Source organism: Gouania willdenowi, chromosome 6 (genome assembly GCF_900634775.1).
Source record: "Gouania willdenowi chromosome 6, fGouWil2.1, whole genome shotgun sequence".
In the NCBI taxonomy this organism is placed as follows: domain Eukaryota; kingdom Metazoa; phylum Chordata; class Actinopteri; order Blenniiformes; family Gobiesocidae; genus Gouania; species Gouania willdenowi.
In genome coordinates this window covers 25,482,548-25,507,865 of record NC_041049.1, presented here as the reverse complement: position 1 = coordinate 25,507,865, position 25,318 = coordinate 25,482,548, and the positions used below count along the sequence as shown (strand labels likewise).

The 25,318-nt window shown below is 37.3% G+C and overlaps 1 protein-coding gene across 1 annotated transcript; it reads right to left on the bottom strand.

Annotated features, from left to right (window-relative positions):
- Positions 1 to 1,864: 1,864 nt before the first annotated feature.
- Positions 1,865 to 23,596, bottom strand: pnpla3 (patatin-like phospholipase domain containing 3). Its single transcript, XM_028451186.1, has 9 exons — positions 23,410 to 23,596; positions 21,149 to 21,381; positions 21,003 to 21,068; positions 15,737 to 15,946; positions 14,488 to 14,548; positions 9,267 to 9,443; positions 9,041 to 9,173; positions 8,847 to 8,954; positions 1,865 to 4,101 (listed from the first exon to the last, which is right to left on the bottom strand). Exons 1-9 carry the CDS (start codon positions 23,594 to 23,596, stop codon positions 3,861 to 3,863), a joined length of 1,416 nt encoding a protein of 471 aa, XP_028306987.1. The 3' UTR covers positions 1,865 to 3,860.
- Positions 23,597 to 25,318: the final 1,722 nt, after the last annotated feature.

The window sequence follows — 25,318 nt, the reverse complement described above, 5'->3', positions numbered from 1 at the left end:
TTCATCAAACGGTTGCCTTGTAAATATACCAATGACAAAATAATTATTATCTTAGTAGACAGCCCTACAGTATGCATAATAAAAATAATTATTATTACTATTATTACTATAAATCTTTATTTTAGACCCAGTGGGATCCATATCGCAAATTAAAAAAATAATTAATTCATAATATTGAACAATGTTTTAGTTTGTGTCTACACTGTGGGACTAATACAGTATAATGAATCTGTTGACTAGATTTTATTCATCCTTTCATTCAGTATATACTCTGTGTCCAATAGATATGGTCATATCATTTTGTTTTGAAATATATATAATTTGTGTTTACTTTAAACTTTAAACAATTCTTACAATAAAACAAAATCAGAAGAGTAGAAACAAACAAATGTAATAAATGTAGTTTTCAGCTAATCCGTTTTAGATGTCACCCCACTTGATTGAATTCTCAAGGGGTCAAAACTTCAAGTGGTTCTCAAACTTTTTCTGTTTTGTCCCCTTTGAAGAATGAAAAGATTTCAGCCCTCTTTCGTTTCAGCAAAATGGGTTAAAATATGACCTTTAATGAAAAAGGTAAACATGTTCTTTTTCAAAACTCATAAAAAGACATAAGATAATAATGTAAAAAAAAAGACAAGTTCCTCCTCGTTGGTGAGCTCGATGGCTGTTTTGTTCCTCCTGTCGTCCACAAAACTATTGACAACCAGTTGTCCCTGCACCAGTAGTAATGATGTAACTTTTAGTTTGATCTCATCCTCTGCAAACTAAAGCCTCTCAGGCTCTGTTTAAGAACCAGTTAGGTTAAAAACAGGTTAGTGTGTGATAGGTAAAGTTGACTTCATCTGAAGAGTAGAGGTGGCAAAATCTATCCAACTACAGTAGCAGTATTCCAAGCTGGCTTGAAGGATACTGGACACGGACAGAGAGATCAGACAGATTGTTTTCCAGACTTGACTGTTAATCTGAATTCTGAGATGCTTCATTGACAAACCCTGATCACTGCTGTCAGGTCTGATAGCTTTGGTTTCGCTTCATCTCTGTTAAAGGTGTCCTGCTTTTCTTGAAAAGTCAGTCTTGAAATGGGTTTTTGTTAGTAAACTTGTAAATAAATCACACTCTTCCCTTCATTCCGCTATTTAAGTTGTAAATACAGCTAACTAAGCACTCAGAGAGAACACAAACCTCTGCCAAGCTCCAAATCTCATCTTTACCAGATGGGGCAGTTACCTGGATCAGTGACTCTGATCATTCACACTTTACAGTTCGGAAGAAATTTCTATCCTCATTAATAATGATAAAGTTGGTCCAAATGTATAGACACCCCCATTTGTTGGGAACTGAGTCAAATTTAATAAAGATCGGCCAATTATGAACCGAAATATGAATTTTTGAAATTTCACCAATGATGAGGAATAGGGACTTTTCAATTTTTTCCAAAATTTTGAAACTGATCAGGAATCATGTTGATCCAGGACCCCTCCAAATAGTGGATTATTTAATGGTGTAAAGTCAATATTTCATTTAGTAGTTTTGATGTAATCCTGTTAACAGACAAACAACTAAATAAATGCCGGTGAAAAAATTACTGTCTTGGTGGAGTTAATAATCAGAAGTAGAATTAAGTTCAAATTTGTTATTCTGATTGAGTTTAGGGGTCAGGGGTGTGCAGATTTGTTGACCTAAAAGAGAGCCAATGCTAGGCTACAATCACAACAAAATGAAAAGAAATCTTGCAAAGGAAAATGCAAACTTTATTAACTGAGTGGGTTACATATAACATATCCAACTCTCAAGCTAATATAACAAGATCCAGTGTGATTCTAACTTCTGGGTCAGCCTATATATTTACATTATCTCAACAAAACAGAATCTCTCTTCTAACTTTACTCGGAACAAACAAAAGGCTAACTCACAGTATAAAATACACATCATATGTCTTCCTTATAGAATCTGAAGTGCACTTAGTGCGATAGGCAGCGTTCGTGCTAACCTGCAGCGGAAATGTACAGAATGTGTTATTCAACACAAAATATGTGCAAATTTCTTTAAAAAAAAACACACTTCAAAATACATTTTGTACAGTTTCATACCTTAAAATACCATCCATAGAGAGCAACCATGTTTGGCTGAATGTGACGTGAAGTTGTTTCTGGTTTCTTGGTTTTTTGTCGGCTGCACTGTTTACATACGAGACGCACCAGAGATTATGTAACATGACACCAGTGAGTGGGAGAGATAGTGGACTTACCAAGGGATGAGTGTGGGAGGACATAGTAGACATTTAAAGTAGAAAAGATTATTTGAAAAGAACCCGTCGCAGAGCCACTGGTTTATTGTCCCACTCTTCACATTTTAGTAAAAGTATTTAAATTTTGCATATTTTGTCATAAAATGTCCAAGTGACTGCCCTTTATGGATTGAACGCTAAGTATTTTAATTGAATTTTGCTATTGGCTGACACAGATTATTCGGACCATTGTGCGTCACCAACTGTTATTGTTGGCCCCACCCCTCCTCTAACAGCCGGGAGGAGGGAGGAGGGTTTCCTCCAATCACTGCCCTTGGTGAGCATTGATTCACAGTTCTAATGCAGAACTCCTTTCTTCAGCAGTGATGTTTTTGACTCTATGCTTCTATAAAGAGCAGCATCTGCTCTAATCAGAGGGTTTATCAAGCTGTGTGCGTATACAGACACATCATGCGTGCATTCCTGTCTGTCTCCGCGTGCAGTGCTGACCGGCTTCCTTACTGGGCGTGTCTTAACTGCTCCAGTAGGTCCGCCCATAATCAAGGCATTTTTTGAATTTCCCCCCCAGTGGCAGGTCAGTAGAAAGCAGGACTTTTGTTACTCTTAAGATCTTATCAGAGATTAAGATCTCTGTGCAATCCATATATTATTATCTTGAAAATGAATGTGTGCTAAAGCATTCTTTACCTATTTAGGCTGTTTTATATTTGATGATCCACAATCCAACTTATTTTATTTTTCAACTCAGCTGATCTTAGAGCTATGCAAAAGGACCTAAATGCATTACAACTTGACTTGGTCCATTGTTAGCAATGTTCAAGCTACTGGGCAATCATTGAAGCCACTTTCGTGAAGTGGAAACTCCAATGTGTACTACATCCTTGTGACAGTATTGATCATGCTCACATTCCAATGCCTACAAAGCAACAGTGAATCCTGACCTCCAACTAATGACCAGTACGCTAATTCTGTTCCACAAACGCTGGATCAAGGACAAGGAGGCCATCAAGATTAGGAGGCGGAGCTTTAACTTCAACAGGGACGAGGGAACATTTTTACTCTCCCACACTTGGGATTCTCTCCGCCAGAGAGCATCGGGCAACAGTGGGCGTGGCTAGCCTGGGAGAACTCTGAAGTTGGCCACGACCAGAAACAACAAACAGGGACACGTGAAAGTCATCAGAAAATGCTTTGATGTCTTTTCTTATGAGAGAACTCTTAGGGATACATCAAAGCTTTACACCTCTGAGGAAGACTGGCATTTTACAATCGAAACACGTCAGGAGATAAAACTTCCTGAAAAACCTTGTAATAATAAATGAAACCTTAACATATGGACCAGTATGTTCCTTTAAGAGCAGGTTCTCTAATGGCTGGTTTAAAGGTTAAGGCCTACAGCAAGTGCTCAGCATAAAGCCGTCTATTGTTAATTAGGAGATGGAAATGTCTCAGACGTGTCAGCTGTGAAGACTGGATGAGCTTCTGACCTTGTCTCTGTGTATCATGATCTCACTAACAGGTCTATGAGGTACCACTGACAGGTATCATGAGTTGAGATTGTGCCACAGATCCATTTGTTAGTCTATGTTAGGTAAGGTGGAGCTTGGTGCAGCTAGGGGCTGAGAGGTTCATCATTGGGTGGTCCCACAAAGAAGCAGACTTGCTGTGGAGAGGAGGAAGAGATCAGCGGGGAGTGTTGAGAGGACGATGACAAAGAGGAGGAACTGGGGATCTCCCAGTAATTGCCATGGAGGTCGAGGGAAGACAGCAAAGGTAGGATGTCACTCGGGGGTGGACTGTTGCACTCAGTGGATAATGGTGGTGCAGTCAAGCATTTCTTCAGACCTGGCTCACTGCAGCAAGTGTGTGTGTGCAAGAGAAAGAACAAGTAGCTTAGCACAAGTTTTAAAGTTCACAAGGAAGCATAAAACGTTCCAAACATTTTCATGAGTGGCAAGTCTCAACATTTAATGCCTCAATAGCTGGGTTTCCTTGACAGATTTTTGCAAAATAAAAGCAATATTTCTAAATGTTGACAAAGTATAATTGCGCTTTGAACATGTTTCCATTAAAGGCCATTTTGAGCAGGAACCTCGTAACTCCAGTGAAATCTCATCCTGCGAGACTTTGCTGCAGGAAGACGGACGCTCCAAACCTCCTTTTAACTCTGTATTTCTTTGTTGTTTCATGTCTAATGTGGCAGTAATCATTTTAAAGTATAATGCTAAGAAATGTCCCAGTCTCCTCTTCTGTCTATGTCTACACATAGCGTGTCATTTTTTTTTGGAGAGAAGTGGTCATGTGACCAGGTATGTAACGTTCTGTGACATTTATTTGCGGAAAAGGTGTTTCCAAACACATTTCAATATTGAAAATCCCTCCTCATGAAAACTTAAAATCTTTTTAGCGCTATTTCAGTGTTTTTTTTTTTTAAATTCAGGTGTTTCCATTACCAGTTTTTATTGCGCTACTTAGACTTTGTGCATTTCCAAGGTTAATGGAAATGCAGCTAATGGGGCCATCTGGAATTAACATTAACATTGTATTTTTTTTTATTTACTATTTACTACTACTTTTGTTTAAAATTAATTCAAATATTTGCTCTGTGGCTTTTGTATTCATTTGTTTTCACATGACAATGTCTTACTTAAACCACAATCTTGGGCAGGTTTTGGATTATGTTTTAGATTTAAAGTAAAGCTTGAATAAATAACAGTTTATAATGTGTCCTTTTGATTTGTTTCTAAACAACAGGCTGAAAATACCTTATGGGAGAAAGTGACACTCCCCGTGGCCTTGGTTCAAGTTTTTAGGCAAACACATACAGTACAATACATTATTCACAAGACAAATATTTCTACCAATATTACCCATTATATAAAATCATCAGTGGTGTGTTGCACATGCAGCATGAAACATATAGACCAGAGGTTCTCAAACTTTTTTGGCTCAAGTACCCCCTTTCTCTTATTTCTGAATCCAAGTACCCCTTTGTACTTACAACATTTAGCTTTGAAAATTATTTAAAAACTACTATAATATAATATAGCATAATTATGGAATGAATGAGTGATAACACATTTTAAAGAATCTTTTTTTTTTAAATAAGTGGACAGAAACACTATATAGTAGTGGTTCCCAACATTTTTTGGATCAGGACCCCATTCTGAAATCAAGAATTTCTGGCAACCCCAAAGACAATTTTTTTCTAGAATTAGTTTTTGACCATGTTTGAGCTCAGAATTTTTGATTTTAATCATAATAATTTTTTTAGTTGAACTAGACTTATATTTCACAAACTGAAATAATAGAAATACACTTGTTTTAGATAGTGTGTTTTATTTAAAAAACAAAAGAATAATAATTTAAAAAATTTAAAACTCTATTAGAATTTTTTTTAAATTTCATGCGACCCCACATGGGGTCTCAACCCAAAGGCTGAAAAAGACTTATGCTGCGTTCACACCAAACGCGGTTTCTGCGGGACTGTTCGCGTCTGTCGCGCGAAACCTTCCGCAGGATTCGCGGGATCAAAAAATGTTTCCCTATTCGCTTCATTCGCGTCTGAAGCGAAGCTCCGCCCACCAGACTCCCAAACGGCGACAACCAGGCTCTGTTTGTTTCCACCATCAACTATGGAGGACCCCCGTCAATTCACTGCTCCTAACCTCAGAAGGAACGTCGGCTTTCCTGGCTTTCCTGGCTTCACCAGGTTAACCAGCGACACATCCAACTCGGTGAGCTTCACTGACCGCTTCAGAAGCTACACCTGGATGATGACTGTTTCCAGCGGTACCTGTGGATGACCAGCGCCCGATTCGACGACCTGCTGGGTCGGATTGGCCCACGGATGTCCCGACAGGACACCAACTACCGGAGCTCCGTCTCTGCAGACTGTGTGTCTGTCTCCGGTAAGTTTCATAAGCAACCGAAGATGCCATGATTCATCAGAAACATCTCTCAAATACACAATAAAGATAGATACTATATTAATCCCTGCTTTATTATTGTTTTTTATCATAAATATATTACAACTAAAATAAAAGTTAATCATTATAATAAATTATTTACTATTGTTATTTTTTGTCCTCTGGAGACCTATTCTGGAAGATGAGGCTTGTTTCATTAATATTTATTGTTTTTAACTCTTATTAATAAATCATTATTATTTACTACTGTTAATTATTGTCATCTGGCAGATAAGGCCTGTTCTTTCTAATCTCTCCACCTTTTATGCACACGTACACACCCACATTATATATATCTGATTATCAATGATCTGAGCTTTTCTATGTTGTTCACTGTGCAGGTATCTGGCCACAGGTGACTCCTTCAGGACCACTGCTAACAGCTATGGACGAGAGGTCTTCACATCGTACTTCTCTGCAGGAGCTGTTCCATGGCTAGACATATTCCACCAGAACACCCAAAACGACTATTTTAAGAGCCAACCACATACTTCTATAGAGCAAACTTCCTATTGTATTAACATGTGTATAATAAATATGGAAGAATGAGAAGAGAAACGTCTGTCAGCTTTATTTTTAACCAGAAAGAAATAATCACAGAAACCTCACCTCTGAAATTAATTAAAGGCATTAAAGGTCTCACAGAGAATCAATATGAGAAAACTATATATTCTTGTATGAACAAAATATATAACCTTGATGTGGTGTACACATTGCTGTTAAGATGCATTGATAGAAATTAAAAAGAAAGCAAAAGTACACTTTAAAATGTGTTTTTAATCAACAATTCTGAAAGAACACCATGTAAATTAACATAATACCTCAATTTTAAACAAACTGTTTACTTCAATATTATAATACTTAAGTCATAAACAAACTAGTATAAACAACTATTCACAATGTGGTTCCTGCCATGCAAAGAGTGCCGCCCATCCAGCCCAATCCAAAACCTAATTAAAATATTCCAAATTTAGTGTTACCGGATGATAATCAAGAAGTTTAAAACTTTGAAATTTTACGTTCCCTAAATTCTGGTGGCACTTTTTGCAGGATAGGAAGCAGGTCTCTGAAAAACATCTCATCCTCAGTCAGAGCTGGTGGTGAGGAGGTGGTCTCCTGAAGGTCTGTAGGATAAGCTGCTCCACCTCTCTTGGAGAGCCTTGGCTGGGCCTCTTCTTTGCTCTTTTTCCTTCAAAATAAACATTATATATATATATATATAGAATAGCTTATCAAGTCACTGTTACTTAAATAAGATCATAGATATATTTTAATTAAACATTAAATGAGGTAATGATCAACATTGTCATCACTGATATACCAAGCATTTATAGATACATTTTATTTATAACAGAATGCAAAACAACTTCTGTCATGTTCATATCAGATGGTTTGGCTGCACTTGTTTCTGCAGGAGATGCTGCTGTAGCACCATCACCATCACCATCATCATCATCTTCTCCTGCTCCCTGAGCACTATCTGTTCCCCCTCCCTGTCCTTCTCCATCACTCATCTGATTGTTTACCTCTGAGTGACAGCAAACAATATATGAAACACATTACTGTACATTTTAAATCATTATACTAGATTTAGATCCCCCACTAGAAGAAGCCCTGTGATGCATAAAGGCCTGAATATTAACCTGGTATATATTTCTACATGTCTGCACTGATAAACAAACCTCCAGTCTCTGATGGTTGACCATACTCTGTGGTCCTGTCTTCCTCAACCCTCTACCCCATGTTGCTGCTTGTCTCTCGCGGTGAAACAAAGAGGTCGATGAAGGACATGACCACAGGGTATTTCCACCGTTTGGATGTTCCTGCAGCTGACCCACTACGCTTCTCCTGACTTTTTTTTCCTCTCATAACCCATAAGTGAAAATAGCTGGTGTTAGCGGCTAATGCTATCATTAGCTAATGCTATCCTCACTCACTGCCGACTTTCAAAGATGAAAACTACAGAGAGAACATTTACCTGCTGCTCCACCTCCTCGCTGATTCTCCTCCACGCCAAATCCTTCCTGGTCCTGGTCCTGGTTAAAATAACAGGCCGTGTCATACAGCTCCCGGTGGTCACACACCGCTACCATTAGCTTCTCCTCAATGGTTGAACGGGTGAAAATACTGGTTTCCGTGTTGCCTGCCTGACGTCATTGCCAACAAGGACTCTGATTGGCTTTCGCGCCTGCGCGTCACGCGAAACTGCCGCTGGAGTTCAATATTTTCAACTCAAGCGAACGGCGAACAACGCGAAAATCGGGAGCGCGCTTGCCGCAGCATTCGCGTTCAACGCGCGAAACAGTTCGCGCCGCCCCACTGGCGAATAATTCGCCTCCCAGCGCGTCTAAACCATTGACTTTGCATGTAATCTGTTCGCTTGTGCCGCAGAAACCGCGTTTGGTGTGAACGTAGCATTAGACTTAGACCTAGATTTATTTTTATAGTTTTTATAATTTCCGGTGATCTCACGCCTCGGGTGGGACCAAGACTGACACTTTATTAGTTAATTTTCCACTCTCTCTCTCTTTCAAGTACCCCCTGTAGTGCCATTGTGTAACCCTAGGGGTACACGTACCCCCATTTGAGAAACACTGATATAGACCATACGTCATCATCACATGTCTCACCTCATTGAGGGTGGAGCCTCTCCTTTCCAGGCCTGTCGATACACATCACCTGCTACTCCAAACAGCCAACGCATATCAGCAGGCACCTCTGGGATCCACTCCACAATTCTGTGCAGCCACAGCACAAAACCATCTGTGTTGAAAACCCACCGTCCTTAAGAGGAGCCCCCGTCCTTTATCAGATACTGACTCACCTCTGAGCTACAGAGTAGGCTGACTGCACAGGCAGAGTGTATGGCATCAGCATGTAGGAGGCCACTCTCATTGGCAGCATCCCCGACACCTTTCCATACAGACCCGATTTGTCTTGGCAAGCTTCGCAGAATACTAACACAAAACCAAAAGAGACACATCAAGACCTCCTCATACTAGAATAACAGTTTCACCATCAGGTCCAAACACTCAGAGGTGATGTCGTACTTTTTTTGATCGGTGTAGGAAGAGCGAGCTGCTCATCAAGCCACCAGTGCCGTTTGCGCAATAGGCGGAGCCTCCGGAGCGCCCAATCCTTGGTAGATTCTGTGTGTTTGCAGCAGCAGCTCGTGGGACCTTCAGACAAGGTGAGGCCGGGTGAGGGTTGGCCCAGCATCAGCAGGTCTGTCACCACACAAACAACACAGTTATAAAGGCTATAGTCAGTGTTGGGGTCAATTATAATTGTATCTGCATAATTGATCCTTCATTACAATTATAATTGAAATTGTAATTGGAAAAAATCTGTTGCTGTCATAATCATAACTGAATTGTAACCGAGTTTAGAAAAGTGACTTTGTAATTGTAATTGCCATGAAAATTCTATAAAAATGGTCACTTTTAATTTAATGCAAAACTGGGGAACCATGTTACAGTTTTATGTACAGTTCTACACATATGTAGTTAATAATTATTAAAATGTGTTTCATATCAAGCTTTACCACATTTTACCATTTAAAAATTGGAATCGAGAGGTATAGTTACACAAAAAAGGCTCAGACTCCCACACCAAAAATATGAAAATCCATATAAACCAATAGACAGGAAAGAAATTGGATGATAGAAATGAGTTTTTAGTGTATTTTACAGCTGATTTAGGACCCGTTATCATAACAGAAAGCTAACAAAAGAGGAAGGTTAACTTTTCTGAGGTTATCTATTTCAGGCTCGGTAATTGTGATTAATTGTAATTTAACTTTAGAAAGTGGGAACGTAATTAAAATTGACTTTCTAAGGATAAAAAATAATTGTAATTTAATTGTAATTGGAAAAAATGCTGGTCACTGTAACCATGGATAATTGAACAAGGATAAATGAAAACGTAATTGTAACTGAAACATGTAATTGACCTCAACCCTGGCTATAGTATATAAATATTAGAAGAGCTCGGCGAAAAGACTATTAGAGGAACTTATTTGATGATAACAAGAAAGTATAAGAATTGCGATGAAAAATCATTATCGTAATATAAATTATATTGTTAAAGCTGCTGAAGAAGATATTTTTTGTCAAATAGAGACATATGGGGCAGATTCACTAAAGGTTTCGGGGTATTAAAATGTGTGCAAACGTCACTCCACACGCTAATAAGGCGTACAACCCCAGGGACTCAGGACTGCGCACTTTCTGCGTGTCACAATGTGCCCACAATCCATTTAGCGTGTTTTCCTCTGATGAATATGTAAAGTAGGCGGATCTCATAAGGGGCACAAAAAATGGGAGGAGGAAATGCAAGTAAATGAATGCAGTGGGCGCAATGTAATTCATCAAATCTGGAACGGTTTGAGGTGAGTGTTTTAGCACAGGAAAATAGTACGACTGACAAGCAGGTGTTATAAATAAATGTTGACACAAAACACAGCGTAGATGGAAAAAAAATGCTCTAGTTTTTCTTTCTAGTATAAGAAAATAATTTAAATAAAACAATAGTCAATATTTAACAGCCACTGAATAAGAAAATGCAGAGTAAAGTGTGTGTGAGTGAAAGAAAAAGCTGCACACTCGCGGCGGTGATTGTGGAGTCTGGTGTGGCTGTGGTGGAGAGAGGATGTTGTGCACTATAGATGTATCGCTCCAGTGATGTTTTAACTGTCAAACTCTCGTGTTGTGTTGATGGAAGGAGCATCAGGCCAGAATCAGCTGATCAGATGCGTAATTTACGCAGTGATGGCACAATGTTCGCATATGAGAATGTGGTGACACTGCACTACTCAGGAGCTCAGACCTGCTGGATGATGGTCAGTAGATCATCTTCATATGGTGCAGACTGTGTTGCTGCATTAACTCCGATCAGATAAGATGGTTTCTGTCCAAATCTGCTTGTTTTTCATGGATTGATCAGAGCAAAGTTACAGGAACTGACGGAGCAGTTCCCCCCTAATTAAATTAGGGGGTAAAAAATATCATTAGGTTTTAAAAAAAATACTTTTTCATTTGTTTATTTAGTTTTCTACATTAGTACATGTTTGTGCAGTAGACAGAGAAGCCCATCTGTCTCCAATTTAACTTCCTCAAATGCCATTGTATACTTCTGTGCACCTCACCTCTCCACATTCAACGAGCAAAACACTTATTTAAATAAGGCGGTCTCCACCACTTCTGCACGTGCGCTAATCATTGCTGCAAACTTAGTGAATTCCTCGCAGCAGGTGAGGAAACTGCGTCACCAAAGGATTTAGGAACGCAACTGGTTTACCACTGTTCATTTCAGATCTTAGTGAATCCACCCCATACAGTGCAGGCCTCAGATTGATAAGTCAAAGATTATTTACCCACAAACAAATGTAAAAAGATATAATGGGCGCTCTAAAGGTTGTTCTGATATTCTCTGTCAACAGCCTCTTATTGACATTGTTGGAAAAGTTTCACACATTGCATTGTGGGAGGTTTTCAAAAATAGTCACACTTTTTATTACTCAATTTTTGACATCTTGTCGCCATAGGGGGACTCAGAGAGTTTTTCATTATTCAAAGGGGGGCGCAGCTGAAATGGTTTGTGAACCACTGATGTAACTTATGGTGTGATCCCTAGGGGTCAGTGTTTATTTATCAATGACATCTTAATTTCTCAAACACAGTGAACCTATTGTTTGCTCAAGATACAAATATTTGTTTGCTCTGATGATGATATGCTCAAGTTATCACAGGTATTAGCACATAAATGAGGAAAATCGAAGCATGGCTCCACATAAACAAATTGTCATTAAATTTAAGCAAAATGTGAAATGAGATTGCAAAAATGAAACGATAGGAGACGTTGTTATTGATGAAATCAAAAGTGAAGAATATATTTCTAGATATAAGGGTTAATGACAAACTATTAAACAAGATCAATTAAGTCACTAGCTAACATTACTGGTCATTACTGGAGATTTTTGGTCATGTTGTTGATGTAATGTGTTTATTAATAATTTTAAATGTTTTTACTGATGATTTTAAATGGTTTTTGCTGCCGATTTTAATGTTCTTATTGATTTTAAGCTGTTGATTGTTTTCTGTTGCACGTTTTGATCATGTAAAGCACATTGAGTTGCCTTGTGTGTGAAATGCGCCATACAAATAATTTGCCTTGCCTTGCCTTAAGGGACTTACAGAAGTTCATTAAACCCTATAACTACAGGATATTACAAATAGGAGCAATATGAAATCATCTCTCATCCTAAATTTCATAACCACACTTTTTCTGCAACGAAAATGACTTAAATTTACCAATTATCGCACATTTTCATATCACGCAAATGATTTTTAAAGGAAAAAAACAAATTGTGCCAAGGAACACAGAACAGTTTAAGACAGGGCGTATCATTTCTGGGAAAGCTTTAATCTAAAAGTTCCGCCTGTGGTGGACTACCAGGAAAGGCTTCAGTAAAACTTTTGGTCATGTTGTTGTTGATGTAATGTGTTTATTAATGATTTTAAATGTTTTTACTGATGATTTTAAATGGTTTTTGCAGCCGACTTTAATGTTCTTATTGATTTTAAGCTGTTGATTGTTTTCTGTTGCACTTTTTGATCATGTAAAGCACATTGAGTTGCCTTGTGTGTGAAATGCGCTTTACAAATACATTTGCCTGGCCTTGCCTTGAGGGACTTACAGAAGTTCATTAAATCCTATAACTACAGGATATTACAAATAGGAGCAATATTAAATCATCTATCATCCTGTTACGGTGAAATTTACGGTTACCTCGTCTTTGACTTGAAAACACACTCTGTGGTGATAAATGATGAAGACCAGTCAGGAGAGATGATGAAGTAATAAAAAAATGATTTAATCTAAACTAAATAAAAAGGTACAAAGCGGGATAGACAAAGAAGTGGTCTCCTCTGGCCAAAGGAGAGACGCGAAGAAGAAGGAGAAGAAGAAGGGCCCAAAAGTTCCTATCACACACATTTATACCCCACTGTCCCACCTCCCCCCTTCCACAGACAACAAAGAAGAGACCGGGGGGGGGGGGGGGAAGGTCAGTCTGCCGGAGGTGACACCTCCGATGTCGGGGTGAAAGTTAGATGTGTGTGTGTGTGGGTGTGTGAGTGAGTGTGTATGTGAGTGAGTGTGTGTGTATGTGTATATGATGTGTGTGTGTGTGTGTATGTGATGTCTGGGGTGGGTTTGGACGTGCTCTGGCCTTCGAGATTAAACTGAGGCCAACTGACATTCCTTTAGAGAAGCTGTATCATGGGAGTATGGGTCCACTGACTTTGCAGGAGGAGGAAAAGACATCAGACAGGCGTGGAAAGTTACAAATTGGGGTATTAAGTTGAATGAGATCAAAAAGCAAATATATGAGTATACATAATTAATCAATTTTGCCACCACAATCCTAAATTTCATAACCACACTTTTTCTGCAATGAAAATGACTTAAATGTACCAATTATCGCACATTTTCATATCCCGCAAATGATTTTTAAAGGAAAAAAACAAATTGTGCCAAGGAACACAGAAGAACAGTTTAAGACAGGGCGTATCATGTCTGGGAAAGCTTTAATCTAAAAGTTCCGCCTGTGGTGGACTACCAGGAAAGGCTTCAGTAAAACTTTGAAACAGTTTGAATGTGCAGGGTTCTTACCAGGAATTTTTCACAGCATAGCTGTATGTATGATCACCACGCGAACACGCACACACGCGGAGGATGCACACATAGTAGACCTTTTGTGCGCTTACATGTAGAATGATCCGTTGCGAGTTATAAACACGACGAGCGACTTCACGTGTGCTACGTCTGGTTGAAGCTACAAACCAATTAAATAGGGTATTATTTTTACTATTGTAATTTATTCATATGAACATTGGCTATTTTGTTATTATTTATATTGTTTTCTAGCGTACATTTTGCCTTGCTGTAATATTATGTACAGTATTAAATGATAAAATCATTTATAAATAGTGATTATTATTATTATTGGTGGTAAAGCTGTGGGGTATAATAATATTATTCCTACTTCCCTTCAAATGTATATTTAGAAATTAGTTCAACAATGTCATTCTACAACGATATGTATATATTTATACATAAGTTAATCTACACAACAGGTAGGATATAGTATATAGTTCGGTATATATATATACATATATATCTCCTTGAAATATTTGACATAAACCTTTGTTCAATCAAATCTACAGAATGACAACATCAGGATTAAAAAAAATCAAGACGACTACTTACTGTTATCTTCAAGGAAGCGCAGAGCATCTTTATACCCACTCTGACACATCTCAGCCAGCACCTATGGACATACAGAAACAGTGCTTTACACATGACAAATGCAGTGACTATTTGTGTCATTTTGTCTAAAAAATAATGTATAGAACAAGTGCTAATAATAACTATATGTTTCATTTGAAATAATTGCCTTGACTTCAAAGGAGACTTTAGTAGTAGATGTATTTAGGTCCTAAACATGTGATTTTTCAGTGAAGTTGAATTGAACTATTTCTCAAAAGCTATTTGAATATTTAGCCTGATTTACAGTTCAATTTAAAGAGTAATATATCAGAATTTTTTGGAAAACTTGGTTCAATTTTAAGATTAAGTACAATTCTGTGCACCCTTCATAATTTATTTTCTTTCTTTTACTTTTTTGCATATTTATCACACTTTTGTTTCAGATATTTCACAAAGACAACCCAAAACTACAAAAATGCAGTTTCCAAATAATTACTTTATTAAAGACAAAATACATTTATACAATTTAACAAATAATGACTTTAAATAATCAATACCTGTCTTATACTTTAAGTGAAAAAAGAAGAAAAAAAGAGCAAAAACAGGTACCTTTTCAATCCTGAGAGCGCTGGAGGAGGTTGCTAACTTGCTAATGATAAAATGTGCCAAAATAGCTGCCGATAGAGGCTCATTAAGACAGATTACTTGATAGTAGTGATTGCCTCAAGTCTTGTGCAACAAAAAATTAAGTTAAGGGTCCTATCATTTTTGTTCAGGCCTTTTTCATTAGTTTTATTTTTTTTAAGTGAATCAGTTGCACCGCAATTAAAAAGCATTATCTAATTTTAATAGGTTTGCAATCAATATTAACAATAAAAATGTACTTTTGTCTATTTAAAGTTTTGTAAAAGGTTTCTTCTATTTGAGTAGCATAAAAACAAAGCATAGAGGGTAATCTTGTCTATGACTTTTCTAAATACACCGGCATATGTTAACTGTGACATAATTGCCAAGATCAGACCTCTGTAATCTGTATGTACATTTAATACAGCATTAGTTAGAACGTTACTAGAACAAATGCAACTTTAAATACTTGAAATTAAAATGTAGACTTTTAAAATAAGACTATAACTGCCTTTTTTTTCTAAATCGTTTGATCTAAAAATAGGTCAACAGCTTTCCCTCCAGCTATTTCATTAAGTTAATCATTTGAGCTTCACACCCTCCCAGTGCCAGTCAGGGTACCTACCTTGGGTTCTGGGGGAAAGAGAGCCCGGCTGATGCGGTACATGTTGCCCATGTTCATCTGGATGCTGGTGTTGGTGAACCGAAACTCGTGGAAGCTGGTGGAGTTATCCCGTGGACAGATGTCACACTCTCCAGAGAAGGGAGAGATGGTAATGGTGTTCTTAAGCTCTGATTGTGGCAGGTTGTTACTGATGCCACCGTCCACATAGCGCTGCAGACACAGACATGAAGAAAAATATTAAACAATAATGTTTTTATTAAAAAAGCCGAGAAGTTTAAAAAAGTTGGAATGTGAAGATTTCACCCTCTGTGGTGTTTCAAATGATATTAACGAGCAAAGAGCTATTGACTTCTATTTTCTACCATGACAAGTGGGACAAGTTTGTATAGTTTGCTTTTATTCCATGCCCTTTGGCCTTCGGGATCTCTCTCAGTTATCATGAGGAACACTTACAAAAGTAAAAAGATGAGCCACACTGACACAATTTTCATAAACCATAGCAAATAATTTATAAAGCGTCACTTCTTGCTCATCATCAGTTAAGCTGGAAAATGAAAAGGGGCTTTGTGATATAAGGTGCTCTGTAAAATATCAGAGAGAATGAACTAACCCTGCCATAATGTCCAATCCCATGAGATCTAATGGACATGCTGGCAGTAAAAGGGAAGTGTCTGACAAAATCTAGGTCAATGGGAAATAGGGGTCAGGATGCTGTTTTTTTTTCTCTATTACAAGACTGTTCCTCTAAACGCAGACTAAAGCCAATCCAATTTACATACTTAAATCGAGAATGAAGCACAAAACACTTGCAGAAGACGAGTGAAATACTGTAAAACCATGTACCAATCACCATGGAAACATACCATACTGAACATTTTTATTCTTTAAGACAGAATTCAAGAAGAGCAGTTATTTTTGACTGGACATGATGTCAAGTTCTTAATTTTAGGTTATTTGTTGATTATAAACTGAATCTCTCCTGTAGTCGGAACCATAGAAGGTAAATCCACAGTCATACTAAATGTAGCTGTAGCTGTGTGAGTGGAAAAGCTGAGCGCTCACCACGTGAAGGGGAGCGGTTATATAAACACAGACATCTGCATCTCAATCCTGTCAAAGCACCAGTCAAAAGGCCAGAGAGGAGATACTGTACTATAGACTTTAGATGGTAACTTAATCTCAGAAGAGGAGCCCGTACTTCTCAACGATATGAATATATTTAGATTTACCTTCTAACTTTTAACCTATGTTGGGGGTTCTATATTATATATCATATATTTTGATGCATAACTCATAGTAATATACTGTATTTGTTAAATATGTCCTCCATTTTACCCTAACGTGTGACGTGCCACTATTCATTGTAACGTTTCCTCTCACAGATACAATAAATAACAAGGATATATGGTACACCCAAAAACGCAGAGGGCTCCTCTATAACATATGTGGTGAAATATTGTAATCAGATAAACCAATGGCCGCACATCACTACGAGCCCATGAAGGCAACATGGAGCTGAATGTCTTCTTGAGGAAGGACTTGCATGAGCTGCAGCTTCACAAAGACTGATGACGAACATTATCTGACTAAACCTTTAGTATTATACACAATCAGGTCCCATTTAACCCCTTCTGCTGCTATTAGTATTATTTGTTAAGTATAGACCTACAAACATGATGTGGTCATTTATATGTCCTAGCATCCTGAATTTATGATCTTTAGGCATTTATTCCACCAGCATCATTTTTATTATTCATTGTATGTTACATTTTGCATTATCACATATGGTTGCACTTTCAGACTGCTTTCTCTGTTTAAGAGCGTGAACCGCTTTTCTATGATCACAGACAGTAGCTGTGTTTCCATTACCCATGGAAATGCGCAAAATCTAAGTAGTGCAATAAAAACACTTAAATATTCTAAAAAGTTTTTACGCTTTCATGAGGAGGTATTTCAGACGTTTCAATATTGAAATGTGTCGCAAATACACGTCAGAGGACATGACGTACATGGTCACATGACCACTTCTCTCCGAGTAAACATGACTCAATATGTATAGACAGAGGAGGAGACCAGGACATTTCTTAGCGCCCTACTTAAGAAATCATTACCGACACATTAGTGGTGAAACAACAAAGGAATACGAAGTGTTATAAGGAGGTTTGGCGCATCCGTCTTCCGGCGGCGAAGTCTCACGGGATGAGATTTCACGGGAGTTACGAGGTTCTTGCCCAAAACAGCCTTCAATGGAAGCACGTTCAAAGCGCAATTATACCTTGTCTACATTTAGAAATATCGCTTTTATTTTGTGTAAATCTGTGATGGAAACCCAGCGACTCATGGCCCTAAGATTCAGATGAGAATTTTGTGTAGAAGAAGTTGACTGGCTGGCACACGGCCCTGACCTCAAACACCTTCCACATGAATTAAAGTGTAGAATCCAAGCAGATCAATTCAAGTACTACATCAGTATCAGTGTCTGACCTCACAAATGTCAACAGATCCCTGGCAGACAAGGATGGACTAACACCATATTAAACTGAAGATAGAGAAGTGATTGTCACCTAAGTTTAAATGTATATACATATTTATGTATGCGTATATTACTTTTAGCACTATAATCTACATGAAGAAAGCACTTCAGTAACTCTTTCCCTACAGATTTCAAGCCTACAGATTTATTAACTGTTTGTTACATGTCTGACAAACCATTACACATCACTCAAAGTTTATAGTTTAGTTCCAATTTTTCCAACATGAACTAGGCTGTTGACATTTGGCCCAGAGCAACAGTATTTAGGGCAATGTACACTAATGCATAGTGACTTACCCTAAAGCCTGGCTCTGAGCCAGAAGGCAGCCTGTGACGACAAGAGAACACAATGTTCAACTAGCATGACGTGTGTGTGCGTGTGTGTGTGTGTGAGAGAAAGAGAGAGAGGCATTGCTATCAGCTATATTTTCTCTCCTTGCTGAACTTTGGCACTAAAATCAACACACAAGCAGCATTCAAGAAAGAAAGAAAAGATGACACAGATAATCACTGAGAGATGTTATCATCATATTCTGGGTACTGCTGGAATTCAACAGTGAAAATTCTGTCCCACCAATGTCTGAGATGAGATCAGTTCTAAGTGATTTGATTTAGGCATTACACTGAACAACCCCCACTTTATAACCACGGGATTGTGTATATTCTATGTATGTATGTATGTGTTCATTTTGCTCTAAAGCAGCTCTTTATCTCTGTAATGCATTGAAATAAATGTGTTGGTCAATAACATCTCGCAGATGGTGGAATAGTTTGGGATCAGGGGAAATCCATATTATTATCATGACAAAAAAACCAAAATAAATTAGGGCTGGGACTTTAACGTATATATTGTGATTAACTAATGACAGAAAAAAAACGCACAAAAAAAATAAGCGCAGTTAATCACTTTTTTTGCACTCCAAACAGTGCGGAACCTTTCGCATTGCTCGAGTTTCAGGTTTACCCATAATACTGATGCACCTGCTACAACAGTAGAACCTGAGGAGAAGTCGTGTTACGTGGGCGTTAATTTTAAAATAAAAAACACACCGAATGGAAAACAAAAGCCCAGTTTTGTGCAAATTGTCCAAGAAAGAGTTTGCCGATGACCGGAGCTCTTCCACCTCAAGTGGAGCTTTACCACCTCAATGCTAAACATGTAGCAGCTAGCACGAACAACAGTCCATCAGATACTACACTAGACCGAGCAGGCAGTGTCTCCGATCCGTATTGGACAAGATGACAGGGTTCAGAGTCAAAATCAACAAGTCTATGACTGACAAAATTAACAAAGTCAGTGGATAATTGATTGTAGTAGACAGTCAACCACTATCAGAAGGAGAGGATGTGGGCGGAGCTAGAAGCGGTGCTACAGCTAGTGTCATCTGACCTAAGTCACCAACTTATGAACTGCTATGCAGAAAGACAATTTCAAACAAAATTCCTCAGCTTCATCAATTTATTTCATGCCACAGATATTCTAACTATTTTGCACTGTTCAGTTTCCATTTCTCTGAAATGTTCTGTACTAAATGCTGTTTTTTATTTTAATACACAAAAACACATTTGTTTTTGAAAGTTTACAAAGAATCTGAAAAGCATTAATATAGGTTTATTAAATTTAAGTAGGGCTTTGTGAACAGTGCAATCATAATATTCTTTATTCATTTTACACATTATGTGACATTGCTTCTGGAGTCAAATATTGTTATGAGATTACATAATATATCTCTGGATAACTTTATTTTAATAATTTCTGATTATCGAAAGAAACACTGATGAAAAAATATGAGGTTTAGTTGGAAATTAGAGGTGGGAACCTCTGGGTACCTCACGATACGCGATACAAAGCTCACGATAACGATTATCTCACGATATGACGATTCTGTGATTATCAATATATTGGTCAGAAATCAATCTACGATAATCTATGACATAACAAGAAAAAAAAGATTAAGTAAAAAAAATACAATTTTTATTTTATATCTCTGAAAGACAATAAATTGAAAAAGTGTCCTATAAACAGTGACACTATTTTAGTGCAACATTTCTGTAAATAAGTGTCAACATAAATGAATAAGTATCTCCAGTAGTGCTTTCTGTAAACAAAAAATAGGGTCTTTCTTACCAGTGACACCATTATAGTGCAATATTCCAGTAAACAATATATTGGTTCCTTCAACAAACAGTGACAACTGTTCTGTGAAGACGTACCTGCACATTTTAGTGAAAAAACAGAAAAAGTTTTGGGGGGAAAAAAAATAAATAAATAAATAAATAAATAAAATTAAAAAAAATGAAGTTACTTACTTACTTAAAATACTTAGTGCGAGCATATCGATAATCAATCGTGCGAAAAAATATAACGATATATCGCCGTATTGAGATATAGCCACGCTCCTATTGGAAATACTTTGAGAGCATTATTATGTAATGTTTTATTATTGAAACTTTTTAAATTGCATCTATAAAATCTGTGTCAAGATCATTTTGAATGTGAAACCAGATTGACTCTAATGGCTTTAGTGGAACTGATTAGTGAATGAGGTAAAAGGCAAAGTCCAACAGTTGGTGTTCTTTTAAACTTCCGTTATTGACATGTGGCCCTTAAAGCAGTGTGCACTTTGACCTGTGCATTCCAGGTAATAGGGAGTACACTCAATCATGTGGAAGTCCCTATCTACATGGTACTGTGTGATAACTGTTCGTACTGGGTCGTCAACATGTACTTACCACCCCTCGATAGGATGGAGGAATAAACCCAGAGTAGAGAGGAATAAAACAACTGCAGATCAGAGCCTACAGACAAAGCACAGGATTAGATGTACAATTCAACAAACCCAGCATTACAATGCACTAAAAAAACAACACACAAACACCTGAATGAGCTCTTCTTTGGAGCTAAACTCTGTCACCAGTACATTTTCTGCATCTGAGACTCTAGTCAGAGACACACAAAGCCGTCCTGAGGCCAGGATGTGAGCGTCAGAAGGTAGGTCACGGCTCAGCCCAGACCGCATCACTTTCACCAGGTTAAAGGTGGGGTGCAGGGGGCCCAGGTTTCTCTTCCTGGCCTCTTTTGCAACTTCCAGAACATCTTCACAGCACTTAGCTAGGAACAGAAAACCATATGAAGTTAACTCATAGAGTTAATCAAGAATCAATCAAAAACAACTCTATGCAGACAGGGAGCCAGCTGGATGTGCAGCAATTTAAAAACAATTTTAAAAAATACATAAATATTTAGCAGTGACATTCTGACAATGCACATTGCACAATATAATATAAAATAAAATACTAAATATGTTTAGCTTGACCCAGGGCCATTAATGTAAACATTAAATCAGTGATTCTCAAAAATTTTTGGCTCATGTACCCCCCTTTGTCCGACTACATTTTATTCAGAATACTGTGAAAAAACTATAGAGCACAATGATAAATTTAATGAGTGATAACACACATTCTAAATAATGATCTATTTGTAAATAAGTGGGAAGAAACAATATTTAGTGCCTCCTGAATGGATTTCTTTTCTATAGTTTTTTTTTTTTTTTATCATTTTTTGTCATCTCCCACCTGGTGTGGAACCAAGACTGACCAATTGCATTTTCAGTTCATGTTCTGATCAAGATAATTTCCATCATCATTATTATGATTATATATATATTTTTAAACTAAAAATAAACATAGTAAAACTCCATATTTTCTCTCTGTCTCAAGTATTTGGGAAACACTGCATTAATGATTACGTTTTTTCCACCACTTCTACTTCATTATTATTGTGCCCCATACTATAATCCAAATACTTGATAAAGAATAGATATTATTATTATTATTATGGCAGCTTAATTAGGCTTTGGTAAACCCCTATTTATACATTCCAGAGGGGTATTCCATGAAGCAGGATATGTTCAAACTCTGAGTATTCCATTCCTGAATCCTGAATGCGAGGTATGTTTTTCTCTGAGTCTGTTACCATGGCAACATTGTCTATAAACTAAACCTGATTGCTGGCAGGTTTTTTTTTTTTTTTTTTTTTTAAATTAAAGAAGCCCTGGGTTTCTACTGAAGGAACACTTTAATGTACCTTGACACTTTTCTGACACACATTGGTAACTTCGCACACTACAGTCATGCTGACATCATTACTAATGTTGTGCTGCTTTACAGCTCTTTTTCTGGCGCAGTGAATTCTGACACCACTCTTGGAAGCATAGGGTCGCAGGTTCGCGTCCCGCTTCAGTCTTTTCTTTTATAACATATTGATGTGATATCAAGCGGCAGTCTCTGTCTTTATAGCCAATGTAACGAGAGGACTCTTTATGCAACTATCCTATGCTGTAGCCACGTCTCATCAAACACATTTTATTCATATTATTCACCGCTCGTCACGTCACTGAAGCGATAAAGTGATGAAGCACCAAAAAGCGGGACTAATTAAGCCACCTTATGGCGATTTAAGCCACTATAGACATCAAACACCGGTTTATTTCACCCATAAGGGTGAATAAATCACTCTCTTCCGGGTGGTTACCGTGGGAGTTCATGTGACCTTCGATCCATTGATGATGGCTTTGTATGTGAACGTAAGTAACCCAAGGTTTACTCGGGGTTGATTGAATGGAACCAGATTCCTAGAGTTTACCATTGAGGGGTATGTTGACCAACAGTTTACGGATGAACTGAGAGTTTTTTAACCCTCCTTTAGAATACACCCCAGGGGTCAGGATTACTATTGCAACAACACATCATCAGTAGGGTAAAACTAACCTGTCTCACGACGGTCTAAACCCAGCTCACGTTCCCTATTAGTCTACTAATATTATAACATATATGACAGATAATTACTGACACGTCTTTTTAGACAAATAAAAAATGCAATTATTTTTGCATTTTGTTATTGAAAAATAATAACGAATTTGTTCATGTGTATTTATTTATTTTCTCAGTTAAAAATGGTAACGTAAGTGAAACAATGCACCACTGAAATACAGTATAATAAACAACACTTAAGTAGCTTAAATGCTGTAAGGATTAATTTTAAAAGGTTGGAGCTCACATGTACTGTTACAGTGAACAATAAGCTTATAAAGTAGTTTAAGTTGATTAAAAAAAAAAACCTGGGTCCTCCATGTCTCACCTATGGATGTCTGACTGGCGAGCACGGAGGCGGTCAGAGCCCCGGCGGAGGCTCCGTACAGCTTGGTGGCCCCTCTGATCAGGTACGGAGCTTTCTCTAACAAGCAAGTCGCTACTCCGACGTGGTAGATGCCCAGAAAACCACACCCGGCAAAGGACAGGTTCCAGCCTTCGTGTAGGTCAAACATGGCAGAACATGTCCCGGACGGGTAGCTGTAAGAGGAATAGAACAGGGAAAGACAGCCAGAGAAGAAATTGAGCTGTGTTGTAGAAACACCGCAAACATTAAACCTCTGCTGCTCAACAACTGGCTCTATAAACTTAAAGTGATGCCTTCAAGGAACGTCCAAATTATGAAACGCTCATCGCTTACGTAATGGATCCGTGTTGTCTAACTTCTGTTTTTCACCTACCTTTTCTTATAATGTAGATAGATTTGATTTTTGTTTTTAAAACTATATTAAATTAAATTTTGTGCTCATATGTTTTCAAAGTTTTACGCTACTACGCGGAAACTTTAGTAAACTTGTAAAAACTAACCACTGTGGGAAACGTACGAGGCACAAAAACGCAACACAACTAGAAAAGCGCTCGATTGGCCTGTTTATACGTCTGTCAAGTTAGTTGTCGGGAGCCTAGCCAATTGGAAAAAAGATAGGTCAAGCAGCGTGCTGTGACGTCAAAATTCCTCAAAAAACAAACATAACAATAAACAAAGACGAAGCTTCGCTCTCTTTCTCTCTCGAAAGAACATGACCTTTATTTTAATACCATAATGTCTTCCTCTAGAGCTGTTAAAACCCTACAACTGAGTCAAGGCAAGGCAATATTCAACGTGCTTAACATGTACAAGAGAAAACATTAAACATTAAAAAATAAATAAAAAAATTACAAATTCCAGTCATAAGCAGCAGAGAAAAGAAGAGCTTTTAATTATTATTATTATTATTATTATTATTATTATTATTATTATTATTATTATTATTATTATTATTAATAATAATTTATTTTTTTAAATGTTCACATTGGATGCTGAGCTCTAAATTGGGTTGATTACACCAACTCTCTATTGTTATAATAACATGCACTTTTAATTATCCACAATTTGGGAGTATTTTTCAGATAAACATGTTTGAACTTTATCTTTTATTTTATGTCAGAATGTGTGTTTTTGTAAGAAAAACACTGTTAAAACAATATATTAAACTTTGACACATGATTGTTCCTATTTCCACCATACATTAACTGTCAGGGACATTATTGAATGTTCTAATTTATTGGCTAATTGAAATTATTTATATAAGTATTAATCTTCACACAAACCGGTTCTGATTAATAATCAGAGAAAAAAAAAGTATTCTTATTCAAAAATGACTGTGATGCAGTGTTAATTTTGCATAATTTATTAATTAAAAATTCTTGTCATAGATTTCATCGACTACAAACGACAATAATGAGAATATGACTAATTAAAAAAATTACCTGTCAACAAAAACTCTATCAAAATATGTTGATATTTTTGTCATCTAATAAAAACAAAACTATAATGTTCAACATGGGACAAATTTGTTTTGAAAGTTTCCAATGAAAACTACTTTTGTTGCTTGGATGGTGGAACAAGCCTTTAGGTGATCAAATAAGCTGATTGTGTTTGGGGATGTAAGACAGCATTAATCACATCTGTGTGTGCAAATATTAATACCATCCCATATCACGTTGATGAATGATAATTGAAGCTTTAAAAAAATGCATATGCTTTATATCTTAGTCGACTACCTGTAAGATATTTAGTCCACTAAAATCTTTTTATTTAGTTGACTAAAACTAGACTAAAGTTGAAATAGTCCTGCTACTGACATTCTGACTAGAACTAAGTTGCATTTCAGTTGAAAGACTATGACTAAAACTAA